The sequence below is a fragment of the Haliotis rufescens genome, unplaced genomic scaffold (genome assembly GCF_023055435.1).
Source record: "Haliotis rufescens isolate VD_foot unplaced genomic scaffold, xgHalRufe1.0.p SCAF_34, whole genome shotgun sequence".
Classification (NCBI taxonomy): domain Eukaryota; kingdom Metazoa; phylum Mollusca; class Gastropoda; order Lepetellida; family Haliotidae; genus Haliotis; species Haliotis rufescens.
The window spans coordinates 1,793,208-1,814,671 of NW_025964046.1; the positions used below are offsets into that span (position 1 = coordinate 1,793,208).

The 21,464-nt window shown below is 37.0% G+C and overlaps 1 protein-coding gene across 3 annotated transcripts in view; it reads right to left on the bottom strand.

Moving 5' to 3' along the window:
- The window catches only part of LOC124119692 (hemicentin-1-like), a 117,803-nt gene that overhangs the window by 60,212 nt on the left and 36,127 nt on the right, over positions 1–21,464 (bottom strand). For all 3 annotated transcript variants that reach the window (XM_048380971.1, XM_048380970.1, XM_048380969.1), the window contains exons 2-8: positions 6,918–7,208; positions 6,161–6,469; positions 5,177–5,317; positions 3,687–3,806; positions 2,174–2,455; positions 647–733; positions 12–182 (exon numbers count right to left, since the gene is read on the bottom strand). In XM_048380971.1, the coding sequence (XP_048236928.1) occupies positions 12–182; positions 647–733; positions 2,174–2,455; positions 3,687–3,806; positions 5,177–5,317; positions 6,161–6,469; positions 6,918–7,208 (1,401 nt within the window). The remainder of the gene's footprint in view (positions 1–11; positions 183–646; positions 734–2,173; positions 2,456–3,686; positions 3,807–5,176; positions 5,318–6,160; positions 6,470–6,917; positions 7,209–21,464) is intronic.

The window sequence follows — 21,464 nt, forward strand, 5'->3', positions numbered from 1 at the left end:
ACATAATTTACCATTCACAGATAATGAAATAGTGCTTGACTGTCCCCGTCCGACTTTGTTCTGCGGCGTACAAATATAATCCCCGATATCAGACAAACGTGCGTTGTTTATCCGATACGAGGCTGCGTTCTGGGCCTGGATAACTCCGTCTTTCTTCCATTCAAATGTTGCTGCAGGAAAACCTGTGAAAATTAAAATAAAATTTGACAATAGATGAAAAAACAACTTCATAATATCGCATCATACATAGGTTATCCTGTGATGTTCCTTCTTACAAACATCATAGGAAAAATGGTATAAGAAATTCAAGAACAATAGTTCCCAAATGCAAATCTTTCATTTCAAATTTCATGAGAACAAATTTGCAGACTCATTCAAGATGGAGAATGTAAACATATTGATTTAGTAAATTTAGTTCCTTCATAAAAAAATATTGCAAATGAACAAATAAAAATAAAAAATCATTTCAATCAATCAGTTCTTTAATTCCAGCTAAAAAAATCAATCCTTTAAAAAATGATTTAATATTTCTTGTTAACTTATTCTACTTTTTTATCAGTTTGTCTCAATTTATTTCCAACTCACATTCTAAATCCAGTGAACTGATAGCCATGTGCCCTAACAATCTAAGGGAGATAACTCTTACCTTCTGGGCTGGCCGAACACTTGAGCTCCACACTGTCACCCACGTTGTAGTCACCGACCGGTCTGATAAACGCACTCCCTGGGGGGTCTGGGGAATAAACAAACCATCCGCAACATCTATCATCCACAGGAGATACAGCAGCAGTGATATGACATCACAATGTTCTGTAGACCATTGTGATGTCATCTGTTACCATGACGTCACAATCATGATGACATCAGTAACCTCTCTGCCATTGTGACTGGTCAGTTGTACTTAATACACTCAAGACACTGGTTATAAATGTTTACAAACTGACGAAGTTTGAAGAATGATTCTGGATGACAAATAGAATCTCAGCCTCGTGTCTGTTGTAACAGGGGAGGTCGGGTAGCCTAGTGGTTAAAGCGTTCGTTCGTCACGCCGAAGACCCGGGTTCAATTCTCGACATGGGTAAAATGTGTGAAGCCCATTTCTGGTGTCCCCCGCCGTGATATTGCTGGAATATTGCTAAATGCGGTGTAAAACCATACTCACTCACTCATTGTTGTAACAAAATATATATCTCAACACCTCAGAGTTTAAAGTTCATGTCTTTGAGCTGATATATTTGATACTTGGGTGAGATACTCTATACACCAAGAATCACTTCACTGTATTGTTTAAGTCCACATTTTGGTATCCAACCATGAAGATGTTGGTGAGAATAGGTTTTCAGCAACCCATGCCATAAGAGGCGACTATGCTTGTCATAAGTGGCAACTAACGGAATCGGGTGGTCAGGCTTTCTAACTGGTTGATGCATGTATCATTGTATCCCAATTGGGTGGACTGATGCTCATGACGTCAATCACTGCATTGTCTGGGTCAGATTTGATTATTCACAGACCACCGTCATATAGCAGGAATAGTGCTGAGTGCAGCGTTAAACAAACAATCAAACAAACATCACTGGATTAAATTGATCAGATAGTCAGGGTCCAGACTTGGTTGAGTGCACGTCTTCAAACCCCAACAGCATGTATTTTGCTCATAATATCACTGGATTGTCTGGTCCAGACTCAATTATATACAGGCCGCCATATACAGTCAAGTCTCATTAATCCGACACGTGTTAATCTGACAAACAGCTTTATCCGACACTAATGATGGGAACCTATTTAATCAGTGCTATTTCGTCCCGTTAATCCGACAGTCTCGCACTCCGACTCCGACACGCCTAATTTGCAACGAAATGCTGAAATCAGTCTCGTCAATCTGACTTAGTGATCAGCGTACTCCGTGGTCATCTGCCCGCGAGTACACAGCCCCGTGATTTGATGAGACGAGTCAGCGAGTAGCTGCATATTTCAACGGCTGCAGAGATAAACTTGCTTAACAATAAACAATTATCTATCGTGTAGTTGTCCAATTTCGATCACAATACTACCTAATTTTGTTTATCCGACATACTCGTTAATCCGACATAAACATATGCAACCAATAATGTCGGATTAACGGGACTTGACTGTAGCTGGAATATTGCTGCATGTAAACTTAAGCACTTACATTCGACGTTGATGTAGGTGAAGGCTTGTTCCATGATATTGACTCCCTCCTCGCCAGAGATTTTCAACTGACTCCACGCTTTACACGTGTAGTTTCCTGCATTGTCGCGGAGAATGCGACTGAACACCAGGTGGCGACTGTTGTCAACGCTGAATGATCCGGGGGAGATCCGCTCCCAGTGGACCTGGTACGGCTCTGGATAAGCATCGTAGTTGCACGTGATGTTTAGTGATGAGCCCTCTTCTACCGTTCTCGAAGATGGGACTGTCAGGACTGGAGGATCTGGAATGAGAGTTATCTCCCTTAGTTATACATGTGAAGCGGCCATAAAATTTCCGAGTCCCGTGATGGGATTCGAACCACGGACCTTCTGATCTGAGGTCGGACGCCTTGTCCACATGACCAAAGAGGTTAACCCCGTCAGCAAGCTGACAAGGTAAGGATGTCATCTGTGGGATGACTCCACGCCCTGCTACATACTCCCCTGTCAACAGAGGCTTATTTTGCTCAAATTCAATGTGAACGTGCTCAGCCCCACGTTGGGCGCCAATGAAAATTTCCGAGTCCCATGATAGGATTCGAACCACGGACAAGGTAAGGATGTCATCTGTGGGATGACTCCACGTCCTGCTACACATGCAACAAGCTCCAATGTAGGATATCTTCGTTACACTCTTGAGAATTTCCTTCTAACCCCAAATGTAATGGCATTTATATTTGTGTGTATGTCTTTGGGAATGAATGCTGTTATAGTGAATTGAGAAAAGATTTACAACCGGCTTACTCACCCAGACGAATTGGTTTGAAATTCCAGACTTACGGAAAATCCACCAACTTCCGCCTTACATTATTACCATAGCAATTACATGATAGTTCAATAAAAATAGAATTTAAATTAACAAACAAACAATACAATGTAGATGGAGGAAGATTATTCAGCGTCACAATTGTCATCACTTGTTTGTAAACATAATGATCAGTCGGATGGAGTTTAACTCCTAGCATGGTGGTATGCTGCCTGTCACTGTGGGGAGCTTTGACTGGTAACTTGAACATTTCCATCTGACACCAAATGTAATGATGTTGATATTTGTGTATGTCTTTGGGTGAGGTGAGGTGATCCAAGATTATTGCACTTATATAGCGACGTGCATGTACGTGTGTGTGTGTGTGTGGCTGCTTGTGCTAGTCCGGACTGATGCCGATTTATAGTGCTAGCTCACTGAGATACCATGCCGCAGTTTAACATGAATACCCCACTCAGACACAGTATACTGACTCCAAGCCGACCAGTCCTTGTTTTAGCCCCTTAATGCTGAGTGCCAGACCGGGTAACAACATGTACCATCTTTTAACTTCTTTCAGTATGACGCGGCCGGGGATCGAACCCCGGACCTTCCGCTCTCCGGGCGGACGCTCTACTACTAGACCACGGAGGCGGTCATATGTCTTTGGGAATGCTATTATAGTGCTATATAGTGAATATCTCCGAAGGGTAGATGAGTCAACTCACATATGACGTTGAGCATAATGGTTCCGTTCTTGGCGCCGTTGATGCCGTTGTTAGCAATGCACATGTACTCTCCGGCGTCACTCTTAATGGCTGGTCGAAACACCCGGCTCTTGGACACTCCTGGAAGTAAAACAGAGACACTGTGTCAGGAGAAATATATTGAGGAATGTCGTTATTTTGTAGCAGCAGCAGTGGTGGTAGTAGTGGTAGTCGTAGTATTAGTAGTAGTAGTAGTAGAAGTAACATCTAGTCTTTCAAATGAACATATTTTACAGAAACAAACAATTAGTAGATTATCTTAATAAAACATAATAAGAAGGAAATAAGATACTTTATCATCCAAAACTGGCTCCCACAGGAGATACTGCTTGGGTGAGATCAAGCGATATCTACACTGTAGATATCGCTGCAATGAAATTGCATCACAATGCTTTGCAGACCATTGTGACGTCATTGGTTACCATGACGTCACAATCAAATGACATCACTAATGGCTCTGCTACTGAAGCTGTTAGCAGTACTTTTTACACTTAAGACACTACTTATTACTGTCTACAAACTGAAAAAGTTGGAAGAATGATGTTGGATGATAAATAAAATCTCACCCTCGTGTCTTTTGATATCAAATATATCACTCGGCAAGCCTTGGAGTTTTCCCACTTTTATCAACTCGTGTTGATATATTTGATATCAAAAGACACTCTGGTGAGATTTTCTATTTCTTCATTTTCAATTTAGACTTGACAAAATTACTTGCATGGGCTGTATTGGATTCATTTTCTCAGCGGCAATGGTATATTTTACTGGTACTTCATTTTCTCAGGGTCAATACTATATTTTACTGCTGCTTCATTCAATTTTACATCCAGCAAATACGAACCCTGACGTTATTGTGCCTTTCCTTAGACATTCGTCAAACTCACAGTTTGTCATTGATCCCTGGTTGTGATATGTAGTGAAACTTGGAATTCCGTTAATGAGATCATGTTAAAGACATCGCATCTTGTCATGGAGAATCCACGTGAACTTAAAGTTCTGCTTCCATCACTCCCCTTGTCTCGAAGTTGTGAAAGTTTAACAGTGTCCTGTCTACCAACAACACTACAATCACTGGCAGATCCAGAGACAGGTGGAGATGCTAGGTGTCTGACCTTCATCCCCCTTTTTCAAAACCCTTGATCCACCTCTCACTACAGGTGTGTATAATTGACTAGGAGAGTTTATTTAATTACAGGTGATCTTAATTGACTACAGGTGAATTTATCTGACTACATGTGTGTTTATCAGAGTACAGGTGAGTTTTTCAAGCTGCAGGTGAGTTTCTCTGACTACAGGTAAGTATCTAATTACAGGTAAGTTTATCTCACTACAGGTGTGTATAATTGACTAGGAGAGTTTCATTAATTACAGGTGATCTTAATTGACTACAGGTGAGTTTATCTGAGTACAGGTGAATTTATCTGACTACAGGTGAGCTTATCTGACATTACCTGTAAGGGGTTGATCATTTTTTCGCCAGGTTACCGTGGAGACCGGGGGGTTGGCATCAACGTTACACTCCAATGTGGCGTCCTCTGCATCTCGAATGTTGAGCAGGTCATCAAATGGTGCGAATGTTATAAATGGGGAATCTGAAATTAGGAAATTCACAACAATTGATCAAGGGATCATTTCAGAATCATAAATCTCAAGAAATGCGATTAAACATCAGATTTTTTTAATCAACATTGAAAATAATGAAATTAAACTTATTCTTACTCTGTACATGTTTGGACCATACTTTTTCAGAATATACTCCAAATGTATAAAGATTTCAAAATGAAAAAAATAAAAATGATACCAACATATTTAAAATTGAATACCGTATTCGACGTAATATGCGCACCGCTCTAATAAGCGCCCACGGTGATATTTTCTAATATATTGGCTAGTGAACAATCCCAATTAGCACCCCTTCCGATTGATCAATGTACACATGACTTATTTATTCGTGTATAATACGTATGTTATATGCATTTTTAACTATGGGAAATTAAATTCTGGAAAAAATATATCTGTCGCATATAAACATTTCAGGCTGTCAGCATAAACCATGAAATTTACGATCTTTCAACTCTGTTGTTTTTCACCAAAATAATATTCTAATAAGAGCCCCCTATTTCTAACTTTGAGAGCGCCCTGGGTGCTTATTATGTCGAATACGGTACTAAACAAAGTATCAAAAGTATGACTTGTCATCATAACTGATTCTCAGCTTCTGAAGCCTTCATCTTTGAACAAAAATGTTTTTTGAGATAATTATACAATCCCCATCACTTGTCCTTCAAACACTCTCAAACAAAAATAAACTTGTATTTTCATTTACATATTCCTTTAATCTTTATGTTGACACATTTTCTTTGAAAAAAGCTTGCAACATGGAGTTCAATCTTTGTCACAATATCAAAACTATATAAAATATCAATAATACTTACACTGAACTTGTAAAACTTGGAATGTCCCGAGTGGATTTTGTGCATTCACTTCATTAAAAACAACACATGTATAATTAGCTTGGTGATCCGTCCTATCTAACACAATAGCTAAATGACTAGACGTTAACCCCCCTATTGTAGGGGCTGGGTTATTAATAATATTGTCAAGTTGAACTTGTCCATTTTTTAACCAACGAATTGTTGGGTTTGGGTTGCCTCCCCTTGATTTACAGGTGAGGCCCAGCACTTGGTTCTCTCTGTAGGGGTTCCCCGTGGCGTTAGCTTCGATGCTTGGTGGATTCGGAGGCACTGGAATTATAATACAAACATTGCGTAACAAAAAACTCAACAGTTAAGGAGAATGACTTTTGAAAGTTTATATCTACCTACATTTGATCTGGCCATTGTGCAAAAGTAGATTTCAATCTTCACTGACCCTCAACCTGACCTTTGACCCTCAACCTCTAACCTTATCCTTGACCTTGACCCTTAAACCTCAAACCTGACCTTTGACCCTGACATGGCATTGCTCATGATAAATCCTGTTATTTCTGAACATATCAAAATATATCAGGTCCAACCTTCTCTTGTTATGAAACTTGAATGTTACTTTGTATAAATATTTCTTACACTCCAATGTAACTTATCAAAGAGATTTCTCCTTATTTTTCAATCACAGACTTTTATAACAGTTATCAAAATGAACTACAATTAAATACAAGAATATCATCAGCAAAGTAACAAAATTAATACTTACGCAAAACGGTCAGATTTGCTGCCTCAAGTCCAAGATCTTTCACATTGCATATAAATTGTCTATTATCTTCTTTTTTAATATTTGTTATAACTAAATTAAACTCTCCTTGGATGATGTAATTTTCCGGTGCATTGAATCGGTTGCCATCTTGAAACAAGATATTGTAAGTAGAATCATGCCAGATGACCGTTCGTGCTCCTCGGTCATCAATTTCACAATGAAACGTCACGTTGCCTCCGACCGCCACACTCTGGCTCTGGGGCTTCCTCTTCCATGACAGCGCTGATGATGCTGCAAGACAAAATGTAGACATTAGCATTCCGAACAACCAGAGTCATCTCCCTTTGGTATGTACAAAAAATCAGAGTAATCTCCCTTTTGTTTCAGGAGAACGAGAGTGATCTCCCTTTAGTTTCCACACAGCCTAATCAATAGCTAAACAGTATTGATAATCCTTCATGTACATGACCACCCCACTAGGACTGGGTCAGGTAACTCGGGTACTCGGGTCGGGTGGGTACTGAGTAGGGCCTGGGTACCCACAGGACTACCCAGACCCGTGGTTAGACACAGGATATATTGTTTAATGACAAAAAGCTCCATGGTAAAACTGTAAATCACAAATGTTCACATTTCTTTCTGACTATGCATGCATTCCTTCTGACTTTTATGTGTTTTAATAAAAATATATCTTCAGTCAACCTCAGTGTGTGCATGACCAGATCGTTTTATAGTGTACAAAAATACTTTCTGACCGGGCTCTTGTCAAACAATTCCCAAGCGACCATTTTGTACCTATCTCTTGAGACCTACAGCGGGTATCTGGGTAGGGTCAGGTAACTCGGGGGTTCGGTCCCCGGATAGTTCATTTGGATTGTCCCAGCCCAGCCCACCCCCTCAACATGCACTGGCTGACACTACAACCCCCCAAAAACATCCCCACCCCCCATAGTGGCAATATCACGACTTGGGACAACAGAAATTTACCCATGTAGGGAATTGAACCTGGACCTTCAATATGATGAGTGAACGCTTTAACCACTTGGCTACCCCACCGCCATTGCTCTGTACACCCAGCTATTTCTTACAGGCTATCAGTTTTAAAGGGAAATATTTTTACGAATCTTGAAAGCACAGCTAGACCTAAAATATCTGTGAATAGGTCCATCTAAGAACTCTGTTTTTCAGTGATTTTATTTTAATCTTTGCTAAATTTATGTCAGGCCTATAAACAAACCAGAAAAAACAAACATTTTAGCCAATTTTATTTCACCTGGTTTTTAAAACGATGTGTTAAAAGAAATGGCTGCGAATCCACAGCTCATCAAAGCCTCTAGTGAGACTACGACGTACAAAGATGGACATTCATCCACTCGCTTCCTGATTCCTCGCTCCGAACACCGCTTTGAAACCCCTTCTCGCCTCCTAATGACAAAATAATAAGCAAATCCCCTTGTGGGCCCCTCCTTATCACTCCCTGATCTAATCAAACTGTGTTTTATTTCAAATGGGAATTTAATTGCTGGTTATTTTGGAGGCTATTAACACTATGAGCAAAGATCTTCTATCAATTCCATGTTAATCAACGCTTGCTGAGGAGGTGTTTTTTAAACTCATTTGGTTCATTTTTTTCAATTTTTGCAATTGTTTAAAAACTATTCCAGTAATGATATAGGGATTAAATTATTTATTCTTTCCTCCAAATCACGGTCAATTTACATAAAATGTTACCAAAACATTTGTCTTGGTGTGGCAGTTTGTTTGAAAGCAAATCAAATTCTCTCATTTGGCTTCCTGTTATGCTGAGTTAATTGAAAATTATTTTTTTCCCCCCATTTTTTTAAATACAGATCCTCTTTGTGGTGTTTATGTTACTTTACACCTGTCCCTTGATTCCACAGCAGGAAACAGGTTTTTTTCATGGTACATTTTCCATCATGAGGAAAGCAGTCCCCGAGTTATCTCCCTTTGACCATGAAAAGTTTCAAATCTTCACCAACATATTTTCATTACATTTAGGGTATCAAGAACTTATCAACACCAAAACTATTTCAGAACTTTCAGAATTAATGTCTAGATTGAGATTTTGGTGAAAATAAAACATCGCTGAAAAGTAAAATTGGATTTCAGACATACCTATCAATCAAACATAAAGATCAAAATGCCACTGTTAATCCATCGCTGCTTGTTTAATGGTAGGGTTTATTCTAACTTTGAAAAATAGTTTATAGTGATAAGTTTTGCCATTTTGATCTTTTGCTAGCCTCAGTGAAATTAATGAATAATTCTGTGCCGTAATAAAAATGTCACTGCATGTTATACAGGAAATATTAGTCAGTTCATAATATCCCACATCACAAGATTTTATAAAACTGCATATTTTTTATCTTCATCACTGTATAAAATTCAATAACTGATAGCCGATTCTAAGATGCTTTGGCGTGTAATATCACATGAAACTGAACTTACGATTGTTATATCAATAAAGGCTTAAATCAAATTTGGATCTTTCTCACTGAAACAGAGACCAGACATTTATCACACGACAAAAACTCTGAAGGCTGTAAAATCATAAAACTTTCAATCAGAGACACTTTGATTGCTTCCTGACTTCCGACCAAAGCTGAAAGATTCTTCAGAAATAATCATGATTGCAACCAAAATCGGTCTCGGCCAAAGACGGATGTGGTAGAAAAATATTAATTAATGTTGGTTTCCGTGAGTAAACACTTTTAGATGCGATGAGATCTGATGTTTATATTAGTTACCGTGGCGATGTGATTTGATTAGAAGTATTGACTTGTGAATTCATCGGAGATTCATTCATGTCTGATTCAGCCAGTCATGAAAGATACATTTTGCAGATATCAACGTGACGTTTATAGCCTACAAAGACCACGAGGAACAAATTCAGGACATTTTACACCTTTCATCAAAAATTTATATTCTCCATAACATTCAAATATTTGTGATAGTAGGCTATTTATAGTGCTTGTTGCATTTTATCGTTCTAGGTACTTACATCAGTACTTACTACAGAATTACCTACAGAACGTGCTACAGTATTTACTACAGAATGTGCTACAGTATTTACTACAGAACTTGCTACAATATTTATTACAGAACGTGCTACAGTATTTACTACAGAACTTGCTACAGTATTTACTACAGAACTTGCTACAGTATTTACTACAGAATGTGCTACAATATTTACTACAGAATGTGTAACAGTATTTACTACAGAATGTGCTACAGTATTTACTACAGAATGTGTAACAGTATTTAATACAGAACATGCTACAGTATTTACTACAGAACGTGCTACAGTATTTACTACAGAACTTGCTACAGTATTTACTACAGAACTTGCTACAATATTTTCAACACTTTTTGATATAGTGCACATCCTGCCAGTCTTAGTGCTACAAATGTTGAATGATTTTAGAACCAGAATTAATAACCAAAATTTGATAGCCACTGAAAATACAATAAATATTTTTCAGATGTATTATCAACACTTAACAAAAGAAAACCCAATTGCCGGTACTTTGAAAGGTTTGTTGTTTGTTGTAAAAGACCTCATGTCATTACCATAGCATCAAATCTCTTTTCCACACAAAGTGTCTATTTCATACCAATTAGTCCTGCTGCTGATGCCAAAGATGATGAATTGCCCAAAGATCCACCATCCACACAATCAGCTTGCTAACGATCGGACATCGATAACGGAACCGCCCATCATCAATAAAAGATTCTGGGATCAATTTACTGACACTCATGCCAAGAAAAAATGATTGCGCTCGCAAACATAAATAACTTGTCTTTATAAGAAGGAGCTATTAATAACCGGGCGATCTGGTCGTATCACATTCTTTGTAAATATTGTTGGAACTACACAAGCTTATTATAGCCTCTTGCTTAGAGATCTGCCTTTGGTCAACATGGTGCATTATTATCAATTCATAATGCATTATTATCAAATCATAATCCATAATGTGATGTAAGTGTAATTTGGAGACGTGACTATAAACAAATACCTGGACTCACAATAAGGAAGAGTATTTATGGATGCCAACTTCTTTATTATGAGGAACACATCGTTTCAGAGTATATGCTTACTCCTTCATCAGGTGAAGTTGGCATCCATAGATTCTCTTCTTTATGTGTATGACTTCTAAATGCCTTTCAAAGGCTTGATGTAGTCACCATACTAAACATTTTACATTAATTAATTAAATTTAACAACAAATCAATTGTTTTTAAAGCTTTTCAAAAGTTCAAAATAACACATATTTTGATTAAAATAATGAAACATGATCCGTTTCACCCCAAAACTTTAAAGAATAACTTTTTAACACATTTGTGCATATGTAATATTTTATCTACCAAAGTGACAATTCATAAAACAGTATTTTATCTGAGACTCACCAATTGAAACGCATTCCTGACAATGGATATAAAATCATAACTGGATTCTGTTGCTGTAACTACAAGAACATATTGAAGTCAAGGTCACAGTGAAAGGTCATAATATTATTATCTGGAAATGTAACTACTTGAAGGTGAAGGTGAAGGTGAAGGTGAAATGGGGTTTAACGTCGCGTCCAAGATTATTGCACTTATATAGCAACGTGCATGCACGTGTGTGTTTGTGTGGCTGCTTGTACTAGTCCGGACTGATGCCGATTTATAGTGCTAGCTCACTGAGATACCATGCCGCAGTTTACATGAATACCCCACTCAGACACAGTATACTGACTCCGAGCCTACCAGTCCTTGTTTTAGCCCCTTAATGCCGAGCGCCAGACAGGGTAACAACAAGTACCATCTTTTAACGTCTCTTGGTATGACGCGGCCGGGGAACAAACCCCGGACCTTCCGCTCTCCGGGCGGACACTCTACCACTAGACCGCAGAGGCGGTCTTATCCTAAGGTTATGAAGAATACGGTAGAAAGTGGATGATTTGCCACCATGGTAATTTGGACTCAAAGAATGGTGGAATTTACTTCTCTACTTATTGATACTGAAAACTAGGGTTATGACATGATCCTGTCAAATAATGAAGCCGTCAATATCAGCTGCATTTGTTTCCATATCTATCATTTCAAACAAAAAATACTCCTTCATTTTATGTACAATAATATCATCAAATATGTAATAATGATTGTTTGGTTTTTGTATGTGTCTACAGGAATGTAAATTATGTATGTCTGTATATATGTATATATGAATCATAATGTTTTGTCTTTTAAAATTGCATGTCCCGTTATGGAACGTTTCTGCAATAAATATTATCTTATCTTATCTTATCTTAACGAACTCAAAGGGACCACTATTTTTAGTTTGTAATAACCGTAGTTCGTCATAAGCATATATACAGCATGGGCGGATACAGAGGGAGGGTACCACCAAAGACAATAAATAGATCTTAATTGTGCATCCCCCCTTTTCAAAAAAGCTGTATCCGCCCATGTACAGCATTTATACAACAAATGGCTAGGACTAAAAAATAAGTTTGTTATATTATTGGTCAGTTCGTTATAAGCGTGTTTGTTATAAACATTTTTAACTGTATTTGAATACCGATCCTAACAGGTGTTCATCAATGTGATTAAAATCATATCTTTACTCTGAAACGATGCCTCTCTGCATTAAGATCTAAGGACCTCCAAAGAAGGTTGCGGAAGGTGAACCCTGTGTCATCTTTAACTGCCCTGTCCATAAGAAGGAGTGAGTGAGTGAGTGAGTTGGGTTTAACGCCGCTTTTAACAGTATTCCAGTCATATCACGGCGTGTCAGCTTAATGTGGGAGGAAAGCCCAAAGTGATGCAGGTCTCAGACGTTTACCACTTCGGTGAAACCCACGAGCACGGGTATGGTGCTGACAAACCTAGAAACATAATCGGGGCGAACCGGGATTCGAACCCACAATCATAGGTTTCTGGCGTGCCCAAGGGCGCAACTCTGCACAGCGAATCGCGGCGCCTCCATTGGAAGGATGTGTGTGCTCTTGATTCAATCGGCTGTCAGCTTTCTAAAATGATACAGCTTTATTTTTTACCCATTTCTCTTTGGAAATTTCAAGTTGTGCTATATATCAATCCTGATACAAATACGATATCGAAAGCAGGATATCAACTGAATGGTATCGAGCCACTGATATCAGCCATCAACCTTATGTTCTTTACAAGCATCTGCATAATTAATATGCGTAATACCTAGGTCACATGACCATCACGCAACTATCAGATGTTCCTGTACATGAATATCGTCGATATCACCACCTGCTGTAAAACATTATTGATCTTAGAGACGGTAGTAATGTTGATTTCATCAATGACATAATCTGTCTCGTAATCATGCCTTGCTCACCTGTCAGATCTGTATATAGAATAAACATGTAGCCATGACAACCAATGACAAACATTAGTCCAGTGATACAAGGAACTTGAATGAATAAGGAAAAAGGAAAGTGAAGTCCTTGAAGAATGCTGCTTTATTGTGCATACAGTGATCAAATACTGTATTTATCTGTAAAAATAGCACTGACGTCTCAACAAGCTTTGAGCAGTATTTCAGTCATATCTCGGCGTGTTAGTTTGATGTGTCAGGAAAGCCCAAAGTGATGCAGGTCTCAGATGTTTACCACTTTGGTGAAACCCACGAGCACGGGTATGGCGCCAATAATGTTCATAAACGGGGTACATTGAAATTCAAACACACGATTATAGGAATTAAAACTTTCTCAACCTCCATGCTTAAAATGTGAAATGCATTTGCTACAGTTCCTGCAACATATATTCCTTGATAAAAATTCTCAAATTTCTAGTTAACAGCTTCCCATTTCTGCAACTTTGACACCAATTTCAAAATGATTTGTGTCATGTGTAAGTAAACTTCTACAATTTGAAATGATATAAATATATACCCGTATATATTTATATATTTCTAAACAGTCTAGAAACGAGATAACATTTCATTTAAGTACCGGGTAATTTAATTAAATGTCAAATTACTAAATGATTATGTCAAGTATTAAATGCTTTTATACTCATTGTTTAGTTTTAAACTTATTCTTTCAAAAACAAAAAAACAAAAAAATCTTTTCACTTTCTCATGAATAACAAAACGCGCACCAATGAATCAAATAATGAAATGGAAAATGGGAAAAATATATGATGTCATGAAATTACAAAAGCAATATATTCATAATATAATTCATGAAAAACACTCTCTCATTTCAACCTTAACAGTGTTATTTTCAATGTCAAATAAAAACGTAAACGTAAACCCATGAGACTCCATTCAAAATGCAACAGATTAAAATAATTTCTCAAGATATCAAATTAATTTGCCCACTACACAGCAGTGGATATGGTACTCCCAGAGTATAGAGTGTCTAAGACTTGCTCAAATTTCTAAATGACATATGTCAATTCTTCTACAGCATGTGTAGTCCGAGCACAGGTGCACAGCGAGCTTTCCGTTGCATACATTACAGAGAACACTACACGGACAGGTCTCGGGACATATGATTCCTTTATCTTCGGCAAATCAAATTTGGCCGACATTTGATCAGGGGCCAATATAAGCCTTCTTTTCATTAGTACGGTAAACTACCGTATTCGACCCAATAAGCGCCATGTCCCAATAAGCACCCCCCCTCCCTTTTCCCGGATGCCCAAGTAAGATTTACTAACCTGTTTTTTACATACGGTCAAGAATGTTTTGTAGTCGGTTAATGAGGAGATGTTCACCAGTAAAACGTAAGTAACAGTTTATCTCTACCCCCCAGCAACAGAAGAATATCGATAGGCTTACTGATGAATTTACGCCAATTTGACTGTGAATTGGTCCCAATAAGCGCCCACCCCTTCTGTCTTTATTTTAAGCGCCCTGGGCGCTTATTGGGTCGAATACGGTATGTTTATAACAAACACGCTTATAACGAACTGACCAACATAATGAACTTTGTTTTTAGTCCCGGACATTTGTTGTATATATGCTGTATATATGCTTATAACGAACTACGGTTATAAAGAACTAAAAGTAGTGGTCCCTTTGAGTTCGTTATAACCGTAGTTTACTGTATTTTGTCAAAATCTAGTCCAAAATATAGACCAAGTAAATATGAATTAAACAGACTCTGTAAACAGGAAATATGTTATCAGTTATATTTATTTTCCTCACTTGTATCATGGGTAATCTTGTCACAATGTGATGAATCATTTGATTGGTCATTTCCAAAAATATGTTAACTGTAAATCGACCGAAAATTGTCCCTCGTTTCCATCACATTGATTTAGTTATTATATCACGCCACAGTCCGGCCATGTTGCAATGATATGTAAATAATCAAGTACTGGCCACAAACCAATGGTTGATAATGTGAGCAACAATTCTATGCTGCCGCAGTACAATGAGTCATGACTTGCTGTTACCAAGACAACAAGCCTGATGAAACTAAATTGTTTCTTCCGACAAGCAAAGAATGCTATCTTCTCTAATCTACTCCACCAGGACATCTGTTTTTTTCATTTGCATAAAGTATAATTAGGGCTGTATTCTGTGTTTTACATTACAAATCAATTTCCAAAATACAAATATTGTAGTGAGTGAGTATTGTTTTAAGCCATTTTTAGCAATTCCAGCAATATCTGGGCGGGGTACACCAGAAATGGGCTTCATGCATTGTACCCATGTCGGGAATCGAACCTGGGTCTTCGGCGTAACGAGCGAACGCTTTAACCACTACCCTACTGCCTCACAAATATTGTAAACTGTTAAAGGGTTAAAATAGAAGTTAGAACTACACATTGTGATTAATTAGAACTCCTCATAATTGTGATTAATCATATTTAATGTCTGTTCAGTAGAGTGAGTGAGTGAGTTTGGTTTTACGCCGCTTTTAGCAATATTCCAGCAATATCACGGCGGGGAACACCAGAAATGGGCTTCACACATTGTACCCATGTCGGGAATCGAACCCGGGTCTTCGGCGTGAAGAGCGAACGCTTTAACCACTAGGCTACCCGACCGCCCCTGTTCAGTAGAACATGCCACACAGAAAGTAACAATGTATGATCATATACTATGAATCATCCACCTATTGCTTGTTGTGAATATCGACCCAATAAACAGCTGTGCAACTGGCATCGCTCTTGACTGAAATTAACGACATTTATTTGAACAGGTCATATGCATCAGCCAAGACTAACGTATAACAATACGTCACTTTCGTCTTTGCTTCTCTGTAATCTGGGTAAAAGGCTTGATTGATTGATATACAATCCATTTGAAGAAATCTCTGCAAAATGTTACCTTTCCTTTCAAGCTAAAAAACGTCTAAACACTTTCCCAAAAATACAAATTATTTTGTCAATAAGTGATCAATGACTGAGAGTTGTGCACTTAATGACAAGCAGGGATTGAACTGACTTTAGAACCTGTTTGAAAAAAACACCTTCTCCTTCAGAAGTCACACTGAAATCGAAAACATTGTCACGTTACCGATTTCTTTGCCAATGCGTCTCAAGTACTTATTTGCAAAGCAGTCTGTTTGATTCAAGGAATGCTGGTATTCAATGATTGTTTCATATTTATTGCGAGATAAAATGAATGTACCCTTGTTTTCATGTTCATAACAATACCTCAAGTCATATAATTTATACCTGCCATACCACTTCAAGTTGCATTGAGTGTACATTTTCATAATACCGGTACTTCAAATTATTTGTATATTTTTAAATTCTATTACCGGTATAGGTACCATTAGACTAACATATAGTCTCTGAAATGAACATATCGTAGAGAAAAAAAAGTTGTTCAGTTATCTTAATAAAAATATAATAAAAAGGGAGCCCAGTGATTCTCTTCATTCTGATACTGCAGAAATCAACACTTGCCAAACATTATAGACTTGCATGGGCTGTAGTTGATATATTTGTATCAGGGTCTGTAAGACAGACTAAGGTACCGTATAAAACTACTTCAATTTAGCTTCTGTGATATGAAAAAGATCCACATCTTATTTAAAACTTTGACATATTTCACAATATATGACAAGAAACTTGAGTAGTTTTTAAATTTATTAAAAGAACAAAAATTATTGTTTAAACCAAATTCTGTCAACATTTTGCAAAGTTGGACACCTTGATTAACCGAGTTGTCTGGCGACATGATGACTGAAATCCCCCAGAGGTATCAGGTACAGGCTGTCGATCTGACATTGAAAATATAATATGCAGAGAAACATCCATAGCATCCCGATAACCATCTTGTTCCCTGACTGCTGCAGTACTCCGCGTATCATCATCATGCTTCATTACAGGTCAGGAAAGGTCAAGGCTGAATGTGAACAGACAGTGTCCTGTTTTATTTACTGTAAACTTAAATGTCTCAAAGATCTAGGGCCCTCCATGGAAGCATATATCAGAAAAAGATGGGTACTGAGTAATACCGGTATGTTGGAATATTTAAGTGAAATATCTTCCTTTTAACATGCATCTCAAAACAGGCATTTTCCTTTTGTTATTATCAGTTTTATTACAGCAGCATCAAAGCTTAATATTAAGGCTTACTTCACAATGTCCATTAACAACAACATTGAAATATTTTGCATAAACATGGAAGCATTTTGCTTATGTAAATGTTACTTAACAAATTATAGAAGCATTTTGCTTATCCAAACGTTACATGACAATTTATAGAAGCATTTCCTTTTTTCCAAACGTTACATGACAATTTATAGAAGCATTTCCTTTATCCAAATGTTACATGACAATTTATAGAAGCGTTTTCTTTATCCAAATGTTACATGACAATTTATAGAAGCATTTTGCTTATCCAAATGTTACATGACAATTTATAGAAGCGTATTCTTTATCCAAATGTTACATGACAATCTACAGAAGCATTCTGCTTATCCAAATGTACAACTATATTGAAGCATTTTGCATTCTTCTAAGTGTACCTCAACAATACATAGAAGCATTTTGCTTTCTTCTAAATGTTACTTAACAATTTATAAGCATTCTGCTTATCCAAATGGGTCTCAATATATAGAAGCATTTTGCTTATCCAAATGTTACATAACAATTTATAGAAGCATTTTGCTTATCCAGATGTACTTTAACTATATAGAAGCATTTTGCTTTCTTCTAAATGTTACATAACAATTAATAGAAGCATTTTGCTTATCCAAATGTACTTTAACTATTTTGAAGCATTTTGATTTCTTCTAAATGTAACATAACAATTTATAGAAGCATTTTGCTTTCTTCTAAATGTTACATAACAATTAATAGAAGCATTTTGCTTATCCAAATGTACTTTAACTATTTTGAAGCATTTTGATTTCTTCTAAATGTAACATAACAATTTATAGAAGCATTTTGCTTTCTTCTAAATGTAACATAACAATTTATAGAAGCATTTTGCTTTCTTCTAAATGTAACATAACAATTTATAGAAGCATTTTGCTTTCTTCTAAATGTAACATAACAATTTATAGAAGCATTTTGCTTTCTTCTAAATGTAACATAGCAACTTATAGAAGCATTTTGCTTATCCAAATGTACTTTAACTATTTTAAAGCATTTTGCTTTCTTCTAAATATAACATAACAATTTATAGAAGCATTTTGCTTTCTTCTAAATGTTACATAGCAATTTTTAGAAGCATTTTGCTTTCTTCTAAATGTAACATAACAACTTATAGAAGCATTTTGCTTTCTTCTAAATGTAACATAACAACTTATAGAAGCATTTTGCTTTCTTCTAAATGTAACATAACAATTTATAGAAGCATTTTGCTTTCTTCTAAATGTAACATAGCAACTTATAGAAGCATTTTGCTTTCTTCTAAATGTAACATAACAACTTATAGAAGCATTTTGCTTTCTTCTAAATGTAACATAACAATTTATAGAAGCATTTTGCTTTCTTCTAAATGTAACATAACAATTTATAGAAGCATTTTGCTTTCTTCTAAATGTAACATAACAATTTATAGAAGCATTTTGCTTTCTTCTAAATGTAACATAACAATTTATAGAAGCATTTTGCTTTCTTCTAAATGTCCCCAAACAATATTGAAGCATTATGCACTCTACCAAAGTCTCTTCTCATTCCCAAACTCTAACCATCCTCAAATAATTAAAATCAACAAAAAGGTGATTTCTTCCCATCCCATATTCAACAAGACAAACAAGCCTTGGCACATTGAACAACGTGTGAATATACCTGACTTCAGACATAACCCACAGATGTGTTCTGACATAATATCGGGGGGCACGGGTGCCCAGTCGTCTAAGGCGCCGCGATTCGCTGTGCAGAGTTGCGTCCCTTAGGCACGCCAGAAACCTATGATTGTGGGTTCGAATCCCGGTTGGCCCCGATTATGTTTCTAGGTTTGTCAGCACCATACCCGTGCTCGTGGGTTTCACCGAAGTGGTAAACGTCTGAGACTGCATCACTTCGGGCTTTCCTCCCACACTAAGCTGACACGCCGCGATATAACTGGAATACTGTAAAAAGCGGCGTTTAACCCAACTCACTCACTCACTGACATAATATCCTCATAACCATGTAGTCATGACATTCTAACAACGTCTCCTAGGCTACACATCATCATGACAACTCCACATGCAACACAGCCATAACACTCAAATTTCACTTGACCAAATTTCAAACGTGTTGGAAATCAGTCCCTCCCAATTCACACCTCAGCACAAGAAAACCCCTAATTAGTTCCAACATGAAAGACTTCCACAGCTGTGTCTACAGCTAATGAGACTCACAAACAGTGTGATGCAACCTAGACAATATTTCAGCTGTCAAAACGTTCATTTAGTCCGCATTTTCTTCAACCTCTGGCTCTCATCCCATCACAGACCACATCTTTGTTATGTAGGTACGTCGCAATTATAAACCCTTTCCTGTGAGGGCTTATCAATGGCAATCATCAGCTTCTGACCTTGAACACAGGTAATACTACTGAAGACTGTCATGGCACAATGGTCGTTATCTGGGGCCTAGGTAGCTAACTAATGACAGCTATTGTCCCCAGTAAGAATGCTTCCTCTATTCAGGATGGTGTGGCGGTCCTCATCAATACCTGAAGTAACTTGAAGTCCTTCAATTTTCATGAACATTAACTTTTCAGGAGTTTGGCTTTTGTTAGGCTGTGGGTGTGTACATGTCAAAACAAGCTAGACGCAAGGCTTCCGTTTTTGTTCTTATCTTCCTAATTTAATGACTTTAGTAAATTTGTGTTCTTGATTTGAAACAGGCTTGTGTCTGTAGATTCCTTTAATGATATCATGAACAAGTCATGATCAAATCATGAACAAATCTTGGTTTGTTTATGAGTTATTCATGTCTCCACAATCAACGGCGGGGGACACAAGAAATTGGCTTCACACATTGTACCCATGTCGGGAATCGAACCCGGGTCTTCGGCGTGACGAGCGAACGCTTTAACCACTAGGCTACCCCACCGCCCCACAAACAAGATATTAAGCTTATTTCTTTCCCGATATATATGATTCATAAATTAAATTTATACACGTTTATTTGTTTATGTGACAGACCTAATATAACGACTTGAGTGTTTTTGATTAAGTTGTTTTGGACATCAATTATTATCGCAAAATATAACAAAGTGTTTAGATATGTGTTGTACAAAAAGGTCATTTTGAAGGAAATTAAAAAAAGTTATACTTCTTTTCATACTAAAATATTCTTTTCTTTTTTTCATTAAGAAATATATGAATATGTTTAAAAATTTCCGACATGAACACAAAAAGTTAATGTTTACAAAATATTTCTACAGCAATAGATTAATTTCAAATTTGGGGTTTAGTTGACATTATCATTTTCCATGTACCTTATCATTTCCAATTATAAGGATACAATTATTTCCTTACACATATATTTATTTCATATACGAAACCGGATATACTACTAAATATGATAATATATTTGATCCTATATATTCATGAACCAATTATTCTAAATCTATTAAACAAACTGTCCTGTCTCGATCCAGTATTGTTCATTTCATGTCTGATTGCCCTCGGTTGCTAGCTAATCTACGTTGATAACATGTCAATTTCTTGTCAATCAACAGACTGGGACATTCACACACCATGCATGAGTTCCCATAGCATAATACCCGTATCTACATGGGTGATATCACCCTTAATAAACTGCCATTTACGTCTATTGAAGGCCTATGTCATTAGTGCCACAACATTAAGGATGGACCACATGGTATTCTATTTCATGATCAATATGTTCATTTCTTCAATGGTAATTGCATTCTTGTAGATTTCACCAGCTTTGCAATAAATAGATCATTGATCAAGCATGATTTCATTGTTCATGTTTCATTATAATTTTGTGATATCATTACAATTTTAAAGAAAAATAATCTTGTATAGAACTGTCTTGTTGATTTGATTAAAGGTATAATTTACTTTCTAATCAATGTGCCCAGTTCACATTGAAGGATGTGATTAGATGTCTTCTGCATCATCTATTCCC